Here is a 25,248-nt window from a genome sequence, read left to right on the forward strand (position 1 = left end):
CACATTCTTGGAACCAATCTTGCCCATGCTTCTCCAATCGCTTGTGCTAAGTGGGCGCTGGCTCCTTTAATGTTAACCCATGTGTTGCAGAGTTAGACCTCAGGAGGTTACCTGTCCCATTCCCCTAACTCCGCACAGGGAAAAGATCTTGGTTCTTGACTACAGGTGAGTCTACCTTAGCCTCCAAAGACTAAAGTTGCTCTCAGTGTAAAGAGTTTGTCTATTTGCTCTCAATCACCCAAGTCACTTCTCCTGTCCTCACAGGAAATCGTAAATGGTCAGTGGCCCTTTTCTCAATGACACGCTGAAGTTATTAAGTGACTAATGCTTCTTTCCAAGTTAGACAATCCCTAACACTAAACATCTCCTTAAAGGGCTTACTTGCTCTTACGACACACTGCTAATAATCTTTCCTGCATTTTTAGATTTCTTTCAGTCTTTTTATTTCATCTGAACATGGTCTTATCACTGCTGATAGCAATATTAATATAGCCTAAGAATTACTTCTCAGCACTTACACATCTTTCCCGGCCTAGCCTTCTATCATGCACTCAGGTAACACAGTACCCATTGGATAGGGTTCTAATAGGACCATCCGAGTCTATCCTGTGTACAACTAACCTTGGCAGATGGTGGCTAATAACAACACAGTCAAACCAGGCATAGTGGCACACTCTTCTAACCCCAGCATTTGGGGGATGGTATGGGGTTCAGTGGTAGAACTCTTACCTAACACCCTAAGACTTTAAGTTCAATCTCCAACGTTACAATAAAAGTAACATGCCAGCACTCAGGAGGATGTTTCAGGAGGATTAATAAATTGAAGCCTGGAACATTCAGTAAGACTCTGTCTTTTCTCCCTACCATTAAAACATAGAAACAAAAGCAACACAGCCAACATAATTGAATTGATTGGGTCAGTGATAAACCATTGCTAACCATTGTCGATGACGCTCAAAAATTATTTCCTATTCTAGTGTAGGGAAGATCAGTTAACCAAGACAAGTGTGCTCCCCACACCATAACCATTATATACCATTATATATGTAAAATATAAAGCACAGGATTTGCTGACTTTAAATAATCTCCATCCCCCTAGTCTATCTTGAAAACTCACTTCCAAGTGATGCAAACACAGGGTGAAGCTTGAAACAAGAGAAGGCATGAAAACACCAGTTCCAACCACTTCCTTCTTTCAGGAAACTCTCGAAACCCAACAATAAGTCTCACTAAAAGGTACCCTGGGTTCTGAAAGGGTACCCAATTCTCTTAAGACATTTAATTGAGCATCTCCTAACCATGGCAAAAAAAAATCTCTTCAGTAATTTTTAGCATGACAGCTGCCTCCTGACATCCCGCCTCCCAGTCTCCTCTTTCAGGATCATCCCTGTCTTCAACTAGTAGGACAATTTCCTTTCAGTAGGAAGCCTCATGTTAGGAATCGTCTCCGCTAACAAGTACGGGGAAATAATTTCTTACGAAGAGATGAAATAAAACGTTGTGGGATGTGTTATGATCCTGAATAAAACCACAAGAATTTGAGATCTTGGGGAGAAATGTATCTCAGTAACTTCAACATCTCATAGGTAACCGCATTCGGAAGCCATAACCAAGTCATCAAAGCACTCCAGCAACAGCCCAGCTCTTTACCTTCAGCAACTCCCCACCTTTTGTGCTTATCATTTATCTCCTAGAGACAAAACTCAAGAATCAATGTCCACAGGACCTACTCATTTTCATGCTTAAAAACAACAGAAGCTGCTAGGAATGAGGGAATTCATCAGCGTGTCCTCTGGGAGTTACTGTCAGGTAGGATTTGGTTATCCCTAGACTCTTCAGTAAACACACTATGTTGTGGCTTGGGCTCATCACTGGAAGCTTTTGAAGAACCAGTGGTGGGACCTTTTGCCTCTGAAAACCTTTCATAGTGAGGCCTTTAATGTTTCTATTATGAATGGTTAAACGCCCCTCTACCCTTCCACTGGTGACATGAAACTTTTCTCTTGATCCTAAGGCTTAAAAGAAGAGCCAACTGTTAGCATCACCACCCCCAATTAAACGCATGCTATTCTGTGAGTCAAGGACCATCAAAACCTCGTCCCATGGACAAGCTGTCCGTTTTTGCAGAGTCTTTTTTGAAGCAGAGCCACGCCCATTCACGTACACATTGTGTACAACCCCAGAGCAGGGCAGCTCCAATAGACGCCTGACCTACAAAACCTGAGTTATTTATAATCTAGGCCTTTATGGAAAGAGCTTGTGAGTGTCCATTATAAACAGGAAATGAAATGCCTGTTCAGAATCACCTCTACCCCAGCAAGACCAAATGAGACATCGCTGACCCAAGCAAGCAGTGTTTGCAAATTCAAGAGTCCGCCCAACCCTCTTACAAGCACCTTCTATAACAGAGGCACATAAGAGCTAAAGTAGTTAAGAGACAAAGAATTAAAGAACAAACATTCTGGAAGAATCTGTATCTATAGATAAAGCTACACACACACACACACACACACACACACACACACACACACCACATACAGGAAATAGGGGTGAGATTTTACTCAAAGTTCTAAATTTGAATTTGCTGGTTTGGGGCTAAAACCCAAATTAGGTTCTGCTCACATGGAGTTCTTAGAAGGAATGTGGCATGATGGGCAACCTGCTGGTCAGCGATAATAATGCAAAATGAAAACATCTGTAAACTACACAACCTTACCCAGAGTTTCATAGAGAGGCTCTTTCTTGGACATGCAGAAAAAAGGGACTAAATGGCAACGTGTTTTCTGCTAGAAACATACCCCAAATCTCTGATGTGCTGACTGATGGATGACAAAGCTCTATCCAGAGACCACCCAAGTGCCCTTTCCTACCATACAACCCCTGTAAGCCAGGAGATGCCACCTACATCCCTGAGTCAACATGAGGGTCTACTCTTCTCAAGGATTCTGAGCAAGGCATTCCCACCTCAACTTCAACCTTATCCAGACCTCTAAGTCCAAAGCCATCAAGATGCATCCCAAGTATGTCCTGTACGTAGTCATGCTTGGTTTAGTCCACACCAAGAGGATCTTCAGTGCCTGATTTCCTTCTACTACTCCCAAATGTCTTATTTAAATGGAGAGGTTTCACCAAAATGTTAATGTTTTACTTCTCTTGAAAAGCTGGACGACAGCTGAGCAGGTGACCCAGTTGGTAAAGAGCTTGCTGTGCAAACACGAGTATCTAAAAGCTGGACATAGTGGCACACACCTGTAATCCCAGTGCTGAAGACGGAGAGACAGGAGGATCCCCAGGGCTTTCTGGGCAGCCAGTGAGCTCCGGATTCAGTGAGGGATCTTGTCTTAAAACATAAAGTGGAGAAACTATTAAGGAAGACACCAAACTTTAACCTCTGTCCTACACGCATAACTCAGACACACACACTAACACATACCACCACACACACATACCTCATTCACACACACACATACACACACACACACACACACACACACAAGCAGGCATACCCCCCCACATACACACACTCACACTACCCAACACACACATACCTCACATACATATACACACAAGCATGAATACCATACCTTCATACACACACATGCATGCATAACACACACTCACACATTCTACCATCTCCCCAACACAAACACTACACACATGCACGCACACAAACAGGCATACCCCCATAGACACAAATACTCATACACACATGCACACAAACATGCACAAACACATGCACATGTTTCCACCCCCACCACACATACATGCACAGCTAGGAAATCTGAGAAGCCTGGACATTTCTTCATCTAGCATCCTTTGTGCTAAGTAGCAGCTGCCCCATGCAAACTGAGCTGCTCTCTGGCACTACACACTCTTCTTGTCCCCGTGACCTGAGGCTGAGCACCTTGCCTGTTTGCCTCGCTGGATACCTGTTCTGCACCCATCTGAATTTCACCTCTTGCTCTAACCCATTATAGTAAGTGGTGTGCTTGAACTTCACCCCAGGTGCTAATCCTCCATAGTGACTAATACATTCGCAAGTGGAAAAAGTGGTTTCCTCTTCTGTTTCTCATCCTTAGGCTTGGATATACACCTTGCTACTCCCTCTTGTCTGTGAACATCTACAAACACAAAGCACTCCTGGCCAACCACTCACCACCAGATGCTGGAAAATGACAGCCACTGCCTTCGAGACCTGCGACTGAGGACACCTGAATACCCTGAGTCTCTTTTAACCCTGGTCATTTACACTGATATTACAACCCTATGATAACTCTTTATCCTAGTAAGCATCACCATGACAGCGAAGTCTTAGTCATAAAGGAAGACACCCATAGAGACAGTCTTAGTCATAAAGAAAGGCACCCATAGAGAAAGTCTTAGTCATAAAGAAAGGCACCCATAGAGAAAGTCTTAGTCATAAAGAAAGGCACCCATAGAGAAAGTCTTACTCATAAAGAAAGACACCCATAGAGACAATCTTAGTCATAAAGAAAGACACCCATAGAGAAAGTCTTAGTCATAAAGAAAGGCACCCATAGAGACAGTCTTAGTCATAAAGAAAGACACCCTTTTCTAGAATGCTAACCAGAAGGAAGATTTCCCCTTCAACCACTTCTTTCTAGAAAAGATATTTAATTCCCAGAGTAACCTAGAACTAGGTTCTACTGTTCTAAATCCTCCAGATAATGGGGGTATGTAATGAATGTGTGATATCTGCTTCATACGCCAAGTGTTGATGGACAGATGACTAGATAAGCATCATGTGCTTTATACACACATTCAATCCCCCAACGAGGGAAATGTCAGCACATGCCTTAGCATAGACTATCCTTGAAGATAATGTGCAAAATGAAATAAGTCAAAGGACAAATATTTGACAAAGAATGAAATTGCATGAGCCCATTTATTCAAGGTATATGAGGTAGTCAGAGTCACAGGGAAATAGAACAGAATGATGACACCACACAGTTGGGTTATCCCTGTGGCCAGGGGCTGGAAAGGAGAAAAGTTGATGCTTAAAGGGAGTGCTTCGGTTGGAGATGAAACAGTTCTAGAGACAAAGTGGAAATGGTTCCTCAATGACATGAAGATACTTTTACCACAGAACTATACACTCCGTGGTTAAAGTAGTGAGCTTTACCTTTTAAATATTTTATCACAACGTATGAGAGCAGGGCCAGGAAGATGGCTCAGTTGAGTTTTGCCAGGCAAGCGTAAGAACCTGAGTTCAGATCCCAGCATGCACATGAGAAGTCAGTCAGAAGGGACAGCATCTGTAATCCTAGTGCTGGTAGGGAGAGGGACAAAGACAATTGGATCCCTAGTGCTCACAGCTGTCAGGACTTGGGCTCAGTGGGAGATCAAGTCTCAAAAAATCAGGTGGAGATGATAAAGGAAAACATACATCAACACCAACCCCACACACACACACACGTACTCATACATACAAAAATAAAATACAAAATTCAAAGGGGGAGATAGGGATGTTAAGGACCACAAAATATTAGGAGTGGGAAACAACCTCCTTTTTAGTACCTAGAAAATGGAAGTTGAAAATGTAAGTTGCGTGTGACCTTCATTCTAAGAAAGAGAAAACCCAATGGCAACAGCTCTGAAATGTCCCACTCCACCTCCACCTGGCCCGCAGGGGAACAGGTCCACTGCTCAGAGGGAAACACCCGACCTCACGGATAACCTAGATGACCCTTCGTAGCATCCATCTGAACCTTTAGGAAAACTCTACCCCAATGGGTCCACCTTAGAGCTTGCACAGCTGTCAACGTGGGGAGCCTAACCCAACAGCAGCTTTCAGGCAATAAAAAAAAAAAAAAAATGGCAGCCTCAAATCTTTTTCCAAGCATAAGCTCAATCTCTCATAGCTGTGCAGAACTTCGGCAGCAGTACAATAGCAACATGAAACAGGTGTGCTATGCTTTGCACATAGCCAGGATTTTGATAATTCTGTTTCGACCATGGAAGGATGGTAAATGGGGTTGGTGATGGAAGGATGGGTGACAGTGATTCTGAGCTGAGAATGCACCAGGTACCACTCACTTCTGATGCCCCTTCCTGGCATTCAAGCCAGTGGCAACTGCCGTCCCAGAATGCACTTCTAAATAAAACAAATCCTGGGCGTGCAAGGGAGCTGAGTCTTTGCAGGAGTTCTTTCCACACATGTTGTAAGTCACTTATGCAGGATGAGGTTGACAAGCAAATCTTACAGATGTTCTAAGACCATCAAAAACAGTGTTTTATTTAGAAGAAACTTACACGAACGTCACACAAACCCTACATCGTCGCAAAGCTTTATCACAATTCTACATATATCATAACTTGTGACTGTGGGTTGGAGAACAGATTATTATTGTAATTAACATTTTTGACAAGGGACATTTTCTACCAGAAAATGATAGTAAGACACTCTTGGTGACATCCCCCTTCTCTTGAGTGGGAAACCTGACGGGTCTAATGGAAAGTCTGCCTGTCTACCCTTCCCTTTCAATGGCAGATGAGCTTTATTCTCAGGCTGAGACATTTTAATAATACTGTGGCTCAAGGACTTTGGCTGACGAGACTTTGCAGCCTTAAGTCCTATCTATGCCATCCATGACTCTGCTCTGGACATGTAAAAGACAAGCTAAGTAGAAGCCAAGAGGTAGAACCCAGTAGCCCAGACAGTCAGCAGACCTCCTGGGCTAGGTCAAACATAGGATACCGAATTCCATTCCATCGGCCCTAACAGCCATAAAGGACACACACAGAATGCTCACCCTCCTTACTCTCTGGAGCAACTCTAGCCTCTCAGACCTCTGAAATCTGCGCCCCACCACTCTCCTGGCCAAGTCGAGGAGCTGTCACCTAACTCAGCCATGCCCTCTCCGCCACTGATTACTCCTACTCCTGACTGTCGTTATAGTTGTTTGTTCGTTCACTGAATTACTCTACACAAAATCATTTCTGTTTGGAGCTGTTGAACTTTGCAGCAATTCCCTCAGTCAGTGGGTAGCATTCCTTCCTGAGTCAGGCCTCATGAGACAAGATAGACAAGCCGTAGTTTTACATTCAGATCAATGGGGTTCATCTGAAGTAAGGGGCAGTTGGGAGGGGGACACACTGCTAGTTTGGGGCTAATTTATTTCAGTCAGATCCTAACACATAATTATTTAATGTCAACAATACTTTCCAGAGGACTTTGGAAGAACTGACCACTCCTCACTTACCACATCCAACTCGCAGAAATTTGAAAAAAAAAAAAAAGACAAAAAAATACCTAAAGCACATACACGAATGCTTTCTCACAAGCCTGAGAGAGCAGAGTTGATCTTTATTTTCTTATTAAAAATGTGGGGTACTTTTCCTTGGCGTCACCATGACACCTTTATGTTACAGTAAGCACTCTTGTTCAGGTCTTCACAAAAATTTTTTTTTAACCTCTGAAGTAGATGGCATTTTAACCAAAAGACAGTGCAATGGCAGCACCTTCTCTCTTTTAAATATTGAAATAAATAAAATAGTTCGCTCTTTTTGTCTTTGTCAGTTTGTGTTGTTGTTTGTATTGCAGAGCAATATCCACACTGCGCTGGGTACTTTCTCACAGGCATCCCAAGCAAAGGTAATGAAGAGGTTTAAAAGGGAAAAATATAAAATTAAAATCTTCTTATTGCACAAACTTGAGCCATTTCCAAAACTTTGAGCTGAGCTGAGCTGAGCTGAGAGACGCTGGAGGCTTTTCCATCCAATCCCTGCCGACTGCAGCATTAGTTGAGATCCACGCTCAGGAAGGGCTGGGCGGGAGAGGAGGAGGAGGAAGCGGAAGAGGAGAGGCTCATCGTCTGGATTCTCTTCACCTTCTTCAAGAATGGCTTGCTTGAAGGATGCGCAGTTCCTGGCTCACAGAGTGGACTGTAGAGGGAAAGGCAACGAGAGATAAAAAACCAACAGCATGGACAGCTACCTAAGAAAGAAAAGTCAAAATTAAGGATGAGGGTGGGGGGGGGGGTGAAAATGGAATGAATTGAAAACAAAAGAAAACCACTAATTAAGGATGGAGCTAAGGAAGCCACAGCTTTGGGCAATGAAAACTAGGCTTGGCTCTCTGGTGCCTTGGACATCAGCAATGTGAAACCAGCTGGCAACAGGGGCAGGGTAACCTCTGAATGGCCCAGGAGACAGAGAATACAGAAGATAAAGCTGGGTATACACAAAGAAAAACAGAACAAAGATTTCTACTTGGCAACCAAACAAACCAAGTCTTTGCAAAGTTAAAATATTCCAGAAGACCCTTATGAAATCATGTCTTCTAGTCACCTATGTGGAAATGAGATACAAACAGCCACAGATAACCCCAGCTGCTGTCCCATCTGGCCCATGGCCAAAAGAGCATAACTTCACTAACACACACACACACACACACACACACACACACACACACACACACACACACTTTCACCTCCAACCCTGGCCAAATAATAAAGCATGTCAGAATTACTCAAAGAGAAAGCAAACCACAAAGTGCATTCATTCTACTAGCCCAGTGATGCCATGGGCCAGCTCTGGATACTGGTGTCACCTTAAAACAGGTGGGAGAGACGCCAACCAGGTATAGGTTCTGCTTCTGGCTGAAATGGGGCCTACAAAGTTACCTTTGGTGTTTAGTATGAGATAGTCAGTCAATATGAGGATCAGACAACAGCAAGCGCTTGCACTTCCTCTCGCAAGCCCTTTATGAGAACAGAGATGGAACCCAATAGAAAGAGCCCACATGGCTCTGGGCTCTGAATGGAAGGAAGGAGAAAGTCAGAAGGAGCCGAAATGAAAAATGACCAAGGCGGAAAGAATAAAGTTTAAAGCCAAACATCACCTCCTCTAATCTCAAATTCTACCATCTACCATGCTGCTCCTTCTGGTCAGCCCAAGACATCACTCCCTGGCCTGGTGCACAGGCCATGAAGAAACACATTTCCAAAACCAACACTGTATGTCCATCTCTGTTTTCAAAGGAAGTCTGAAAAAAGTCCACACCCCAGGCCCATCAAATCTTCCCTGCGCATCTGTCCCTGCTCCTCCAGTACACTTGATCCCACTTAATACGGCCTTGTTTCTGTGTGCTGCTGACTTGCTCTTCCTTGACTAGCTATTCTTTCTTGTTCTTCAAGTCAGCTAGTGCCATGTGACTCCAACCCTTCCCATAGAAATATAAGCCAGAGTGACCTTCCTTCTGGCTTTTCCCAGGTCACCTGCCACTTGTTTGCTCATTGGATATTGGCCATGATTTTATCCCCTGAAAGTCTTTTTATTCCTCCTCCAAAACTCTTCCCCTTGTAGGCAGATGGCTCCTACCACTTTGTCAGTTTTACAAATTTCTACCTTCCATCCATCTACTAACAACACACACACACACACACACACACACACACACACACACACACACACACACACACACTTTTGCTCCATTTAACCCACCTAGAAAATTGATTGTAAGTTTTTGAGTTTGCACTCTTGACATACATTTTTCTCCCATTTACTTTGCCTAAGTCAACTACAGACTGTAGAAAATGCCTTGCTATTCTTGGTCTCCTGCTGAACCCTTCCATTAAAGCTCGGCTTCTCATCTTTCCCCACACTGACAGCTCTCTACCACCTTCTTCTACCACATCCTCATTTTTTCTCCTTTATCCCTCTCTACCACTGCACTGTCCTGCACTGCATTGACCAATAAATCTCATCTTCTCTCTCTGCTTGGACCAATGGATGTTGCTTCCAATGACAGCTTCTCCACTGTTCCATCAGAAATATTAGTCCAGCACCTAATGTGTACAGAACAAGATTGTAGAGTATTTCCATTAATTAGCTCAGAAGCATTGCTAACTTCTTACTTTATTTCAATAAATAACGATATTACGGTGGTATTGGATATTATCCACAGACAGGAACGATGGCACCCTTGCCCTCAGGAGCACACCATCATTGGAAGAGAAAGACTACTGGTAAGAAGAACATTACAGGGGTTGGGGATTTAGCTCAGTGGTAGAGCGCTTACCTAGGAAGCGCAAGGCCCTGGGTTCGGTCCCCAGCTCCGAAAAAAAGAACCAAAAAAAAAAAAAAAAAAAGAAGAAGAACATTACAGCACAACACTTAAACATCCTTTCATGCTAGTTTTGCTATTTTGTGCAGATCGAGTTGTGGTTCCCAGCTTTGCTTTTGATTCAGCTCTACCCCCATTCTCTTTGACAGCAAACCTGCAGCTTAAAAGAACAGCAGTCTCTCTGGAGCATACTGATCTGGATGGCTTGCTCTAAGACAATCTCCCTGACTACTGTGGGCCCTGGTAAGATATCACATACCACCGTATGACATCCCTTACATATTGAGTGTCGGTGAATAGCTGGTCTTAGTCTCCACAGCTAGATTACAAGTAACTCCATTGGCCAATAAATCCATTAGTCCCAGTTTAACTGCACCTTAGCTATACAGGGCTGAGCATTCACTTTATACTGCACTGCACGTTACTCAGTTCCTAGTCACCAAATGAAGAAAGGCATAACGAATACAAGCACTATCCTCCAAGATCTAAGAACTTACTAGCTAGAAACATCAGCTGACAGGCCCACTATCTTTCTCACCAGCAAAGAGCTAAGTCAATCATGGGCCTTGACAACACACTGGGAAGGATGCAACCTCTTTTATCTAACATGCTTAACCAAAAATGCACAGCCCCATTCACACCATTAGAAAATAGCACAGAAACCTAAAGGGAATGGCTATGAAACGACCAGCCAACACTCTACATCAAGAAACTGAAAACCCTAGGCAGACACTGGATTCATAAGTCCAGGCTAAAGAACTTCAGAAGGATGGGACAACTGGCTGCCATGTGAGATCCTGGGTCAGAAAAATGACATCACCAAGTTAATAGGCAGAATTTGGATCATGTCCAAAGCTTGCAATATTGTCCCAAAACGAATTTCTGATTGTGGTTACTATACTGTGGCTATTTGGAATATCTGAGTAAAGGGTATATGGGATTTTTAAATTTAGTATCTTAGAAGTTTTTGCTAAGTGTGAGATTAGACTTTTGTTAGCCATTGGTTGAATACTGGTTCTGAGATACTTTTGAACCTACTTAAGTTTTGAATGTTTTGGTTTTTGTTTTGTTGTTTGTTTTTTAGCTAGTGACTTCTTTTGTGTGGATGTGGGGGTGGGGAATGCAAGTGTGTACATGTGCATTTGCATGTGCGTATACAAGTCACAGGACAACCTCAGGAGTCCTTCCTGAGGCAATGACTACTGCTTTATTTGAGACTAGCCTGCAATTGACTACACTAGGATACATAGTCAACTTTCTGACTCTCTCTCTGCACCCACTCCTACCCCAGTACTAGGGTTACAAGTATCCTGGTATAGTGTGTTTTGTGTGTTTGTGTGTTTGTGTGTTTGTTTGTTTGTTTGTTTGGATCAATTTGGGGAACTTAAGACATCCGAGCTATCTCCCCAGCTAACAAATCACCTCCAGAGGAGAACTTCCATCAATTTAGTTATTTTGGAAATCAATCACGCCTAATGGTTTTTCCTTTATTGGTTTTTAATAAATGGTCAGAAATCATTCTTATTAAGCACACCAGTGTCATGCCATTTAGGGTTGTAATCTCACAGACTCTCAGGCACACAATAAAAATGGAGTCTCACTCCATGATACCTCACCACTCCACCAAACCTCCACCAGCCAAACCTCCACCCCACAGGAAGCCCAGACTTAGTCCTTTCAGAAAGTTCATGGGAATCTGGGTGCTGCTGTTTCTCAACATGATTATCTAATGCAGTGGTTCTTAACCGTCCTAATGCTGAGTCTCTTTAATACAGTTCCTAATGTTGTGGTGACCCCTCCCAAACCATGAAATTATTTCATTGCTATTTCATAATTGTCATTTTGCTACTGTTATGAATCATAATGTGAATATCTGATATGAGGCATATTTGATAAGACTCCTAAAGGAGTCATGACCCTCAGGCTAAGAACCACTAGCCTAATAGATTGGTTTTGTTGTTTTATGTTTATTTTATACTGAATACTCTTTTCAACCCCAGTGAAGATAGGAAGCCTTTTACTAATTCCATTCAAGATATCTTCAAACATATGACCTGCAAGTAAGTCACTATAGATTGAATTTAAGAAGACTGAAAATGAGTAGACCCAGCCACCGAGAACTTATTGACCTTGAAATTTTAGACTAATTATCTAATCTAATCAAACCCCAAGTTTCCTCACCAGTAAAACAGAGATGCTTGACATCTATCTCCACTCACAACATGTTTTTCCAGAGTGATAATCAGTAGTGTTGGTCATGTATTAAAATAAGAAGAAACATTCACATTTGGGGCATAAAGAAACTAAAACAGCGCTCACATCAAGAAACTCACATGGGGAGTTGAATCCAGAACTTAGAAGTCTTTCATGTCTGCTTTGGGTTTCTACTCACAAGACCAAATGGGCCTCAACGGGCCTCACTCAGAAAAACCACAACATACACAACTTCCCTTTCAAAGGTCAAGCAAAATTGCCCATGGAAAAAGTCCCAATGCGTGAGTCTGCTCAAAGTTTAAGTACATGTTCAAGATTATATTCACCAGCTACAACAGGAGGCATATTGGATAAAAATTAATTTTATTCCACCATGAAGTAAGAACCTCCAAACAGCCTTTAGTTCTGTCCCCACATCATGATGGTCTCTTGTTCCCACAAGTGCTGTATAGAGGCAATATCAAGCTCCAACCCATCAGGTGCATAGAGAGACACAAAGCAAGCGGGAAGACTTAAACGGATGCTATTGATATGACTATCCTATTTTTTATTAAATCCCTCTCTCTAAAATACCAGCAGTAAATTGGATTGCTGACTTTAAAGTACCTTTAAAAATTAAATGCATATTCCTCATTCCCGGCGCTGTAGTGAGCTTACTCTCTGACCCCCTCAGTCTTCGGAACGGAAAATGACACCTTAGATTGGGGTTGGAACAAACATCAGATAGTCAACCTATTAGACCAGTTACCTTTCCAGCCTTGATATCCCCCCAAGAGGATTTAAATTGGCACAAAGTTCTATACCTTGGCTTCTCCCATGCTGGGGCTGGTACTGAGAAAAACCAGGGGACATTTCTGAAGTATTGTGGGCATGTCATTCCGTAGGTGATCGTGAGTTTCTTTTTATTCTAAAATGTTCATAGTGATTCTTAACCAAAACCTTCTAGTACCTCATATAACTCCTATGTGAGGTCACAAGGAAAGACTTTATGCCACTGTGAGGAACCCAGAGTCTGTCTAAAAGTTAGCTTACGTAGAAGATGAGTTACCTACAATATTCTGTACAAACCTTGATCAGAATTAGAATTCTCTTCAATGGGAAATAGTTGCTTACTTGAAGGTGGATGAAATTGCTTAAGAGGATGGCTTTTAAAGACACATTCATTATGGGATCCTTTATTTCAATGGGAACTGAATGAAATCTGTTCCTTAACTCTGGCCAATTTGAGAGACAGAACAAAGGACCAGCAGTGGGTTCTAGAATCAGGCTGCTAGGTATCAAAACCTGGTTCCTTACTATGTGTGGGACCTTAGATGCGTTCAACCTCATTTCTAGGTCTCTGCCTCTTCACCTAAACCTGGGGTCATGCAAGCATTTATCTCGGAATAGAAGTCAAATGAATTATTCTAAAGAAAGCACTAAAGACAGAGCCCAGCACCCATGTTGACTATGTTCTCTGGGCCAGGGGCATAAAGACCTAACTTCAACACCATTGAGTTTTGCAGGATCCAGGACAGCCAGTTGCTCCCTCCTTTGCTGCTGCCTCCTATGCCTTCTCTCCAAAGTACCATCCCTCTGCATTAAGACATGTCCCACCACCCTGAAACCAGCATCTGTTCCACTCACTCAAGTGAGTGAACTCTCCAGGTTCACTTGAAAGATGGGAATCTGGTCATCTGCCAGGTTCCATCCAGTTCTTTGAGTTTTCCTTAAGGAGTATCAATTCTGAGCTGTTTATAGATGCTGGTGCTGTACAGAAATGAGTCGTGATGCTCAAACAATGTGAGGTGGCACCACTGTTCCACATCTGCTGGGTGGATAGAGAATGACAGCTACTGTGCCTAACAAGAGAAACTGAAAGGCAAGCTAAACTAGTGAAGTAAATCAATCAGATACTGCCCTGGGGTGGGGTTAGCCTTGTTAGATGGTTCTAAACTATTGATTCTTTATTAGAAGCATAAACTAGACCATATATATATACATATATATATATATGAGTTTTAAAACATCCCAAGTTCAAAGTCAAGTTGTCACTGATAAGATCATGAACAACTAGACAAGACTTCAAATGGTTGTGCAGACTGAATATATTTTTTATTGACCTGGAAGATCACATTTCATCAGTGAAAGCCATAAGGCTATGAACCCAATATCTGAATCAAAGGACAATCAAGTACAGAGGTGAAAGTGGCAAAAGGGCAGAACCCTACTGGAGTCGCTGCATGTGCGCATGCGGAAACAGTACAACATGGGAGGTCTATGCTCCATTCCTTGGGAAGAAGAGCACATATAGATTCGGCAGAAGATCCCTAAAGTGGGTGACAGTATCATTTTCAACCTCACAAAACTGAGCAAACATTCAAATAAGTTTATTCCATCTGAAACAGAAGAGGAGACGTTCGTCTATCTTGGGCTACTAGGAAAACTCAAAAGGTTTCATTTGTAGAGCTGTCTGCATGCATTTACTTTTGCCGAGTTAGCTTGTTAAATTTATGAGTGGTCTAATTCAGGGAGACCTGCCAAATTTGGACTGTAGAAGCCAGTCTCCCCTGATACTTATAAGCAATCAGATGACTAGGTGGCCAGAAGGACCTTGCAATGTGTGCTCATGGAAGCACAATGCCCTGGCCATACTCTGTGGGAATTCAGAATCTTCAAAACAGTCCAGTGGAGTGTTGGGCTTAATCAGAGGTCTTTCGTGTGGTTACTGTTTGTTTGATGGGTTGCTTGGTTTACTCTCTGTGTGTATATGTGGCATGCTCACAAATGCTCCCATGTGTTTTTATGTGGACACACAAGCCATGGTGTACACATGGACAACAGAGGACAACTTACAAGAGTCAGTACTTTCCCTCCACCATATTGGATACCACAGATCAAATTCAGGCTATCAGGCTTAGCTGCAAGCACCCTTGTCCAATAAGCCATCTTGCTGGCCCAGAGATCTTTAATTTAGACTAGGTCCCTTGGCTGTGAAACAGGTCCCCAGAGCCCAAAATACCACCGTACACATGCAGTAAACTGTTCTATGCCTTTGTTCCTACCCAAGCAGACAGACTTCACTTCCACATTTAACCAAGGGAAAAGGCAGCCAAGCATTTCCCCAGCCACTTTCTCTTGCAGTTAAAGCCAAAAGCCAGAAGCCAGAAGCCAGAAGCCAGAAGCCAGAAGCCAGAAGCCAGAAGCCAGAAGCCAGAAGCCAGAAGCCAAAAAGCTTAACCATTCGCTATAGAGCCCTTCCCCTACCCCCAAGCTATTATCAGCCCAGCACTGAGGCCCAACATGCACAACAGGGCAGACTCTCCATTCACCACAAAGGCAGAACCCAGAAACACAAAAGAGCAAGCTTAGAAGAACCAAAGGAAGGAAATAAACAAAAGGGGGGAAAGGAGAAAAAAACTATGATGGTTTTGCACTCGTTGTGAGCAATCCAGCCAGGACGTACCTGTTTAAGCAGGGCCTCGCAGTTGTTCTGTTCTCAGGGACTGTCAATGGACGGACAGTCTTCTCTATCCCTGAGGCCTCGGACCAAGTGTTGCTTTGGTTTATTTCAGGAAATGCTATTGGAAAGATAAAACAAAGTGCCTGGCAGGCACTATAAAAAGTAGAAGAAATATGGAAGACGCCATCGTCCAATGGGTGGCTACATGTTCTTACACCGGGGCGAGGGGAGGGAGATGCACTGTGTAGTGCCACTCTTCCTTCCAGGAGCGCCGGCCTCAGTTGCTCTGTCAGAGCTGAGCCTGTGATTGGCTGACATTCCATTCTGTGGAAGCTGATCTTTGCCAGGAGGAAAGTGAGGGAAACCCAGCAACAAGGAGAGAGGAGAGGGGTCGAGGGGAGCAACCACTGCTGCTCAGGGCCAGCACTGGAGGGAGGCCAGATGTAAGTGGCCCCAGGCTTCTCTGGGATGGTTGCCATTTTCGCACAAGCAGGAAGATGGAAAGGTCATGGAGGAAACATGGGGAGGGGTCTGCTCTGTGGAGCCACCAACTCCCATTGAAGAAATTCTACAGACACACACACACACACACACACACACACACACACAACACACACACACAACACACACACAACACACACACACAACACACACACACACACAACACACACAGTGGCCATTCTCTCTCTCTCCTCCTCTCTCCTCTCTCTTTCTCTCCTCTCTCTCTCTCTCTCTGTCTCTCTCTCTCTCTCTCTCTGTCTCTCTCTCTCTCTCTCTCTCATCTAATAATAGTTATTTATAAATAAATATTGTTAACATTATTTGTTCTTTGTTTTCAAACCTTGCGTTCCTCTTCTCTTGAAAACAGAAAATCAACTGCTCATGTCAAAAAGATGCCCTCCCCCCGGTGAAAGAAAATCCACTTAATTTTTCCTACTTCTAGGGATAAGAGCCCGCCATGATGCCATTGCTCCCCAGAGGACTCTCATCCTGCTCTTCCCTGGTTCTCAGTAGTTTGTGCTTCTGTGGTACCCAAAATAGAAGGATGCTAGGAGGGGGAGGGACACATGGAAGGCAGAAGATAAAAGCAAGGATAAAGGGAAATGCCCAAGTCGTCTTTCATTTAAAAATATATATCAGAACTAGACAATGACAAGAGTCAGGGGCGGGGAGGCTAATTGGCCAGACAGTCTGTCCCATGCGCTCAGCAGCTGCTCTTTTTATCTGCTGTGGGTGAACCCCGGCCACTGCGGCGTCCTCGACAGGAGCGAGGCTCTTCCAAATCGTCCTCATCAAAGCCGTAGAAAGTTGAGGTGTCACTTTCTGACGTGGAACCGAATAAGTCCTCCGTGGTCCGTGCTGCGGCCGCTGCCTCCTTCTCCTTCCTGCCTTCTCCTCCCAAATGAGCTGACATGTATGATGAATATATCAGCACACGGGTTAAGCAACAGACAGCACCATTAATATTCTCATTATGTCACTGCAGGGTTATTCCTAACAGCCAGATAATAAGCCAGCGTTAGACCAAAAGGGACTCACCGGGTACATCGTCTGATGACAGCGAGTTAGGACAGAGCACCCATTTCCAGGAAGACCCCACTTCCCAGAAAAGGTCTCCTCCCTACCATGACACATGTGTCCAGATACACGCACAACATCTCCTTAGGTCCCCTCGGACAGAGGCACACGCTCACTCAGCCCTGCTCCACACAATGCTTTAGTTTGGCGGTTTTTAAGCCTCGCTGGCATTTCTTTGTAGTTTCGGTTGGCGTTTCTTTGAACAACGTTCGTCCGTCACTTTGACAGTCAGCTTTACCAAGGTATTACTGTCAGATAACCCATTCAAAGTGCTTAAGCCTCCGTCCATTTTATTTTTATTTTTACCCGCTTCTAATCCCATTCTTTGACAGCTCTTTCCGTTGCCCCCCTGACACCGTGTAGTTCATTTGTACCAAAAGCAAAGAGCAGCTGGATTGCCTAGTGGTAGTTCAGAAGAACTTCCTGCTTCCTTTAACCCTGGAAGAAATGTCTGCAATCTCACACACCATGGCCACTACACAAGTCCATGTCTTAGCTACTCCAGAGGGTGCACCCTGTCCACCTGAACTCAAGGCACACTGAAAGGTGACAATGGGCTTTAAAAACCCTAAACTTAATGAATACAGTGCTCTGAGACCTATTCTCTTTCTTTCTTTCTTTCTTTCTTTCTTTCTCTCTTTCTTTCTTTCTTTCTTTTTCCGGAGCTGGGGACCGAACCCAGGGCCTTGTGCTTGCTAGGCAAGCGCTCTACCACTGAGCTAAATCCCCAGCCCTCTGAGACCTATTCTTTTCACTCAATTCCATAGTGATGGTCCCTTCCACGCAAGGGTCAGACAAGACACCTTCTCTCAGGACACAGAGGCAATGGGTAAACTGAGGCAGGGAAATCTGCTCTTTCAATTCATACTATTCTTTGGAAGGACCTTGGGGAGGCCCCAAAGATGTATCCACCCATCTGTCTCAGCAGCTCACCCCATGGGCTAACACACCTATATTAAATGTCTTAACTCTTCCAGGAACACTAGAGTTGGTGTTGAATTGCGGCCCTCCAGATTAATTCCCAGTGATTACAGTGAGGATATTTTATGCCGTAAATGACACATGAAGCATGGAGCAGACAGAATCAAGGAAAGAAATGCTGAGCAAAGGTTGTAAGAAGAGAGGCTTCGTGTAGAAAGAAAAAAAAATTAACATCCTACTCCTGATGTCCGTGGATCAGTTAAAGTACATCAGCTGTTTTGGAAAGAAAAGGGGAAAATGCCGGCAGCTTAAATGAGACCCTTAAAGCTGCCTTCTAACCCACCAAGGCCTACAGCAACCCACAAGACTCTGCTTGGCCAAGTGGCCTTGCTTCTGATAAAATTGATGTTGTTTGATTGCCTGATCTTACAGCAAATAAATAGTACCAGGTGCAAGTTCGTTTGTTTAATTTTCTTTTTAAAAATCTAAAACCTAGAGCCGTCTATCACAGGGTTACATCTTCCAAGTAAAAGGTCACTGTTACATATCCCATTTGGACCATAAATGAATTGACAGAATTGCACAAAAGGGACTCCCTGATAGGGTCCTTGAGAATTAAATGTAAAGGGTCTTAGGCAATTGATACTAAGTCCATTTCTAGTTATTGGTTTACCACTCAAGACTGTCTAGAGCCCTAAACAACCTTAGCTTCAAAACACATAAGAGCTAAAGGGAAGACTTAAGACCACACCAGGCCGAACTGAGTCACTGCAGAAAACTAAGATGAGGTCACCTCAGTCCTCCTCTTGGGACTGGGGCTCAAAATAACACTGGATCAAAAGGTTTAAGATGAGATGACCTCCCAAGCTAGCCCCAACCAGCCAACCAAAGTGTCGGCAGCAAGCAGCTGGTGAAACAGAAGACAGTATCTGCAATAAGTTCCCTGCCTTGTGCTTTGGTCTAATTACGACGTAGGGAAAAAAATGGGGGGAGGGGGGTGTTTAAAGCACCAACCAATCATGACCAGGCAAAAATAATGATTTATCTACAACTGAAATCCAATTTGCAGCCAAGACTCTAACTCATTCTAATAATGAAGGAACAAGACATCTCTCTTTGATACTTTAGTCTTTGGATAGACTAAAGATGAAAAGAGTAGGCAAGGCCAACGGCAGGTTGCTCCCAAGGATGCTTGCCCTCATGACTCCTTGACGTGACTGTAGCTCTGTACTGTTCTACATGGAAATATGGCATGAGCAGCCAATGGTGGTAGTAGGGTTGTGCTGGTAGATAGGAGCCCCAGAGCTCAGGATGTGTTGTCTGCTTCCCTGATTCTTCTGTCTCCATACTCTGGGGGTTGTCCCAAGTATTTCCACAGAATAAACACCATTTTTTTAGCATGTCCATCAACTAGTACAAGAGAGCATGTTGCCTGGTGTCTCCACGTATCTCTGTTCTACCTTACTTTGAACTGCAAGTGCACATACAATGTTATGTCCACCTCATGGGAAAGCCAGACCTTCTCCTTTTCCTTTCCTCTGGGCCCCAGAGAGTGGTTTTTGGTTCTTAAGACCCAAAGAAGAAAAACAGGAAAATAAACCTGAGAATCCCTTTCACATCGAAGTCATCACCTTCATTACTTTTCTGCTCACTCTCTCCTCTCCCCAACCACTGAGAGATGGCAAAGCAATCCGGGGAGAAGAGGTCTACAGCACACAGTGCAGGAAGGGGCCACACTCACCAGAGCGTCCACAGTCTGCACAGGACACAAGTTCTTCGGGCCTTCCACTCTTCTTGTTCATGTTGGAGCCCCCCAAGCAGAAGTCACAGTAGTTATTAGGAATGACTGTCCCGTCTGGTCCTTTCTGGGCTGTGGAAACAATGAGAAATAATCCAATTTTAGTCTTATATGTTGCCTGTTCGTCTACTGGAGTGTAGCGGAGTCTCTTCTGGGAAAAGCAGAAAGCTCAGAATGGGAGAGTTTGTTAGGACCTTTGGGGAGACTACTGATATTGGCGATATCGGCGATATTGGACTAGGATTTAACATTTGCTTTTGTTTCATTGGCCCTTCTTTGTCCAATGGTACTCATCCTGCAAGTCCTTCAGAATCTCGTCTTTGAAAGTTTTCCCAGTTCAATGATTTTATAGACACGTTTTTGCCCTTCCAATTCCATCTCTAAATAAGCTACTCAGTAATAGTATGAGTTATTTGTTATTAGTCAGGAAAACCTCTGTTAGTCCTATACAGACTCCAAAATGTCAGTTGGAAATTGTGAACAGGAACTAGAGGGAGAAAACAGCCAACACTCAAGCCTAGCCTTTGTGAAAGATGTGTTTACTCAGTATCTGTGGCTAGTCACTTCTAGACAGCATGCTAGAGACTCGGAGTGCATGTGTCTGTTCTACCCTCAACTCTCAGAAGTACAGACTCATCACTCATGGAAAACAAGTGGGATAAGTTCATCCGAGGACCTCAGAGGCCCAGAATTGCAGCTGGACATGGCTGGATGGGCACTTAGTTCAGTCTCATATCAGAGATGGATGCAGTGGTGACGAATGAGCATGAGATCTTCACAAGTAACTGAACAGGATAACTCCATAGCCTACCCCTGCTGAACATCAAAACAAAGGCAGTGAAAAAGTCCTCAGGTGTGACCTTGAATAGAGAGCCCTGTGATAACACATGTGCCTTGGACCAAAGTCCTTCCCAGTTCCTAGGGGCTGGTTGAAAACCCTAGGGCAGGTTCCTCGTGTGGGAGGACGCTTCCACTTTCTCATTCTCCTTTCTGATCTAGACATTTAGGTGCTATTCACACTCCCTGATTGCTACCAAGAAGAAAAGTCTGTTTGTGAAGTAAGTCTTAACCACCAAGGTTTCCTCTTCCTTAGTTTCCTCAGTGTCTGCTGCTATCTTTCATTATTCACTGGCTAACGTTAATCAGGGTCCCATAGGGTACGAATCTGTGAAGAGGAAGCAGATATGTGAGCAGAAATACTAGCTAGACAGTAAGTGATAAACGGATTCGCCCCCTTAATAGGATTCCCTCCAGCCTTCGCTTCCTCTGTGCCTTTGCTCTGCCTCCAGGAATAGAAAACTTACCTGGGGAAGGCGGAAGACAAAAGCTAACAGAATTACATTAGAGAGGGTTAATCCATTTATCAGTCGCTATTTGAATTGTTTAATCAGTTTCTAAGTCATTGATTTTCATCTTCAAGCATGGAGACAATCCTCTGCTTGGGGGAGGCAGAGGAATGGGCCACCCTCTGAGGTCTTTTTGAGGATGGGCCTTCCTTCCATAAGGACTGCATCTCAAGGGTATCAACATAGCTAGCAGAGTGGCCCTACGGATGCTCGCCCAAGGCCTGTGCATCTGCCTGTGAAGGATGCTCTGCCCAAGTGCTCTCTGCCCTCTGCCTTTCTCTTCAACTGCCCTCTTCTCCATTTTCAATACTTTCTAGAGAAAAAAATCTAAGTATGTTTAAGAAGCAAATAAACTTAAGGTTTCCTATTTAGGAGGTACACTGAAGCCTACTAAGTGGTAAAAATAAACGAGAGGTGGATAATATTAAGGTGACAAGCCAGGTTTCACAATTGAGTGAACCAGGTACAAAGTGTGCAGAGATAATTACATCTGAGTAACTGCCTACACACAAGAAAAAAATCCCATATACACTATGCCAAAAAGACCCCTGGGTCCCAGTCTTTCTCCTATACATACACAGACTTATTGCAATATCAGATTTTTTTCCCTGTTCTCAACATACTTCCACTACCAAAAAATCTAAATGCCTTCAATTCACTGTATTCCCTGATGATATATAAAGATGAAGAGTGAAAAATACAGAGACTAATAACTTCCAGACTATTCTTTACAGTAGTCACCAAAGGGACCACAGACAGAATATTCTGTTGAATCAAAAGCTCTAAGTTAGACCTGGTGATACAGGCCTGTCATCCCAATTACTTGGGAGGTGGGGACTGAAGAGTCATAAGTTCAAGGCTTGCCAAGGGGAGTCAAAAGCCAGCCTGGGCAACTCATGGTACCCTCTCTCAAAATTTAAAATAAAATAATCGTAAGAGGGCTGGGTATATAGTTCATCAGTAGAATGCTTGTCTACCATGCATGGGATCCTGGTTTTAAAGAAGGTTCTGATGGCATGGTGTCAAAGCAGCATATACAGAAAGATAAAATGTCTGTATAAGGTAGTGAGGATGGTAGACCTCAGTACAACTGTGATAAGAGGAGGTAAGAGATGTATTGTTGCTTAAGCAATGGTCCAGTTTAGAAAATGACAGTGCAGGGGGTGGCCCAGTGGTAGAGCACGATGAGGCAGGAGAGGGGAAGTGAGGGGACAGTAGTAACCGTGTTTTAATTTTGGTTAAGGTCTCTCTTCTTACAGCAATGGGCTCAAAGCATCCTTCCATCCCAGTGAAATGACAAGGTATGGGCTAATAGCATACACATTGGTTCTCTTTATGCTTTTTGATATTCAAGATCAGTTGGAGAGCACAAGTGAGTCCATGGCCCCTCCCTATTCCTAACTAGCTATGACCAGTCATGCCCTGGGGAGGGCACTATGTTGGTATCACTATTATGTACCTTGGTAAACGTGCACACCTGCCTCATATAGTCACACACAATGATTAATTTCTTCAGATAGACACACTGCAGGGCCACCTGCAGTGCTGACTTGTAGACTGGAAATGGTGACCAACAATTTGGGGGATGAATGGCTTTAAAAGGTGATAAAGGTATAAACGGGTATCGTTCAATGCATCTGGGATTATCCTCTGGCATACAGAGCATGGCACCAGCTTTCCCTGTGGCAGAGCAATCGCTCATTGCCTTTAGTTTATTTCTTGACTCTTCAAAGAGATGATCCATGTCCAAACAGATGGACTCACAAACAGCCCACAGTAAGCAAGAGTGGGTGCTGAGGTCCCGAATTGCTAGAAGAATAAAGAACACAACTGCTATGGTTTGGTACGAAACAGCACGTGTTGAAAGGTTTGGTTTCCAAGGCAGCAGTTTTCCAAGGTAGAACTTTAAGGGGTGTGACTGAACCATACAGGTTCTGACCTAATCAATGATCTGACCCAATGATATGTTCAAAATTCAAATAGGTTTCTGGGAGGTCATGGAACTATAAAAGTTGAGTTTACTGAAGAAAGTGAGTCAGTCCATGAGGGTATCATGGCCCTGGCACCTTCCTGTTGAGCTCCTCTGCTTCCTGACCATCTGAAGTAGGGAGATCTGCTCCACTATTCCTCCTCTGCCATGAGACACTGCCTCATCATAACCTTAAAAACACAGAACCTAGAAGCTTTTGGTCAAAACCTCTGACATTTTGAACTAAAATAAATCTTTCCTCCTTTGGATTATTTCTTTGAGGTATTTACCAGAGCAACCTGGCTAACACAACCATTCCAAAAAGCATAAAACCAGAACCCGTTACCTCTTGAGAAGTGATACCAGCCCATATCTACCCACTTACTTCCCTGTGACTCAATGGCTTGCTGAGAGGGAAGAGAAGCAGATACAGACTACACAGCTATGCAGGGGCTTAGCCCTACCTACTAGATGCCAGGTGTATGTCATTGTGTTTCGTTCCTACAGCATCTATGTGAAGTAGGAGTCGTTTTAAAGAAGAGGTAACCAAAATGCAAAAAGGTTAAGGTGCTGACTCCAGGTCCCAGTTATAAAAGGAAAGATGGGTTTCATCCTCAGGTGCCTATATGCCCAGAAATTCTCACGTCTCAGCCTTCTAGAAGGTCTGGAAGCAAACACTTTCTGGCTATACCATGTACAGCAAGCATTTCATAAATCTCTTTCAAGTCCATTTGAATCACCCGATATATTAATTATAAAGCTCTAGAATAAAAATTATTTCAATTGACCTGATAAAAGCAGAGATTCCTCTTGAACTTAAATTTAATGTAATCTATCCCTGGGTGACTCTGTGAAACACTTCACTGAAGCTCTCCGGAGACTCATGGCGAAGAGCATTAAGTCATAAGCTCACACTATGGCTACCCTGGCCTATGGCCTGACCTAGCCACAAGCATCATACCTGAGTTCGCTATAAAGGATTTTACTATAAATAAGGGGCTTGCCCAGAGCTTGCAAGTAGGGTTTAAATAGAGTTTCTACTTCTGCATGTGGGAAATTGAGTCTCATTTTGTAGGATAAGACAGTGGGGAGGACAAAGACCCCAGTGATGTCTTGATGGCAGTGTCCACAAGGATGGATTTGCTCTACTGTTGATTGACGTTCATAACTGAGATCATAGAAAAGATTCAGGTAGGCTGCCAAGAAAGGAAAGTGAGCCTTGAGAGTTCTGGAATTTACCTGAGAGAGAGAACTCAAGAAAACCTCAAAGGAAAAAAGCAAATAGAGCTCAGGAACAGAACTCATGAATAAATGCAGTGGTGGGGGGGGGGGGGACAGAAGTGAGGGGAGGTGCTCAAATAACTCAAAGCAAAATGAAGCAAAAGAAACAAGTGTCTATCTGGCGTGTCCGGCATATGCTATTTCACTGGTTCTTACAGACCAGTGGAAGTACAGACTGACAGATGAGGTGACCAAAGTTCCAAGAGTCTAGCCACCACACTCAGAGAAGTAAGAGTAGGCGTGCTAGGGGACATTAGTATGCTACAGGACTTAATGGTTAAATTACGTTTTCTATCTATGGAAAACAAAGCCTCAAATCCATGACAGGGCTGTCTTTCCCTCCCGTTAATGTCATCCCTGCTGCAATGTTATCTGTCACTCATGAACACAATGACTGGTGGGACAGCCTGGCCACTGTCAGTCACCTCTCTCCTGGAGAGATTAGAACCATATCCCAGGTGTCCTGGGGAAAGAGGAAGCAGGCCAGAAGCTGATGCTTCTTCCTGGCATATGCACAAAGGCATGGCTTCCCATTCTGAGCAGATGCTCAGGCTGCCTGCCAGGACCTGCTGGGCACAAGCACGAGGCCATGTTCCGTGTCCACTAGCTCAC

The 25,248-nt window shown here is 43.7% G+C and overlaps 1 protein-coding gene across 10 annotated transcripts in view; it reads right to left on the reverse strand.

The window, feature by feature from the left end:
- The window catches only part of Dpf3 (double PHD fingers 3), a 278,933-nt gene that overhangs the window by 46,562 nt on the left and 207,123 nt on the right, over positions 1–25,248 (reverse strand). For 4 of the 10 annotated variants that reach the window (XM_008764749.4, XM_008764747.3, XM_039112021.2 and 1 more), the window contains one exon: positions 19,984–20,112. In XM_008764749.4, the coding sequence (XP_008762971.1) occupies positions 19,984–20,112 (129 nt within the window). Of the gene's footprint in view, positions 1–6,232; positions 7,906–12,907; positions 12,997–15,746; positions 17,238–19,983; positions 20,113–25,248 lie in introns of those variants that run through there. The other 6 variants (XR_010052069.1, XR_010052068.1, XM_063261728.1 and 3 more) reach the window with 4 other exon arrangements.

The sequence above is a fragment of the Rattus norvegicus genome, chromosome 6 (genome assembly GCF_036323735.1).
Source record: "Rattus norvegicus strain BN/NHsdMcwi chromosome 6, GRCr8, whole genome shotgun sequence".
NCBI lineage: Eukaryota > Metazoa > Chordata > Mammalia > Rodentia > Muridae > Rattus > Rattus norvegicus.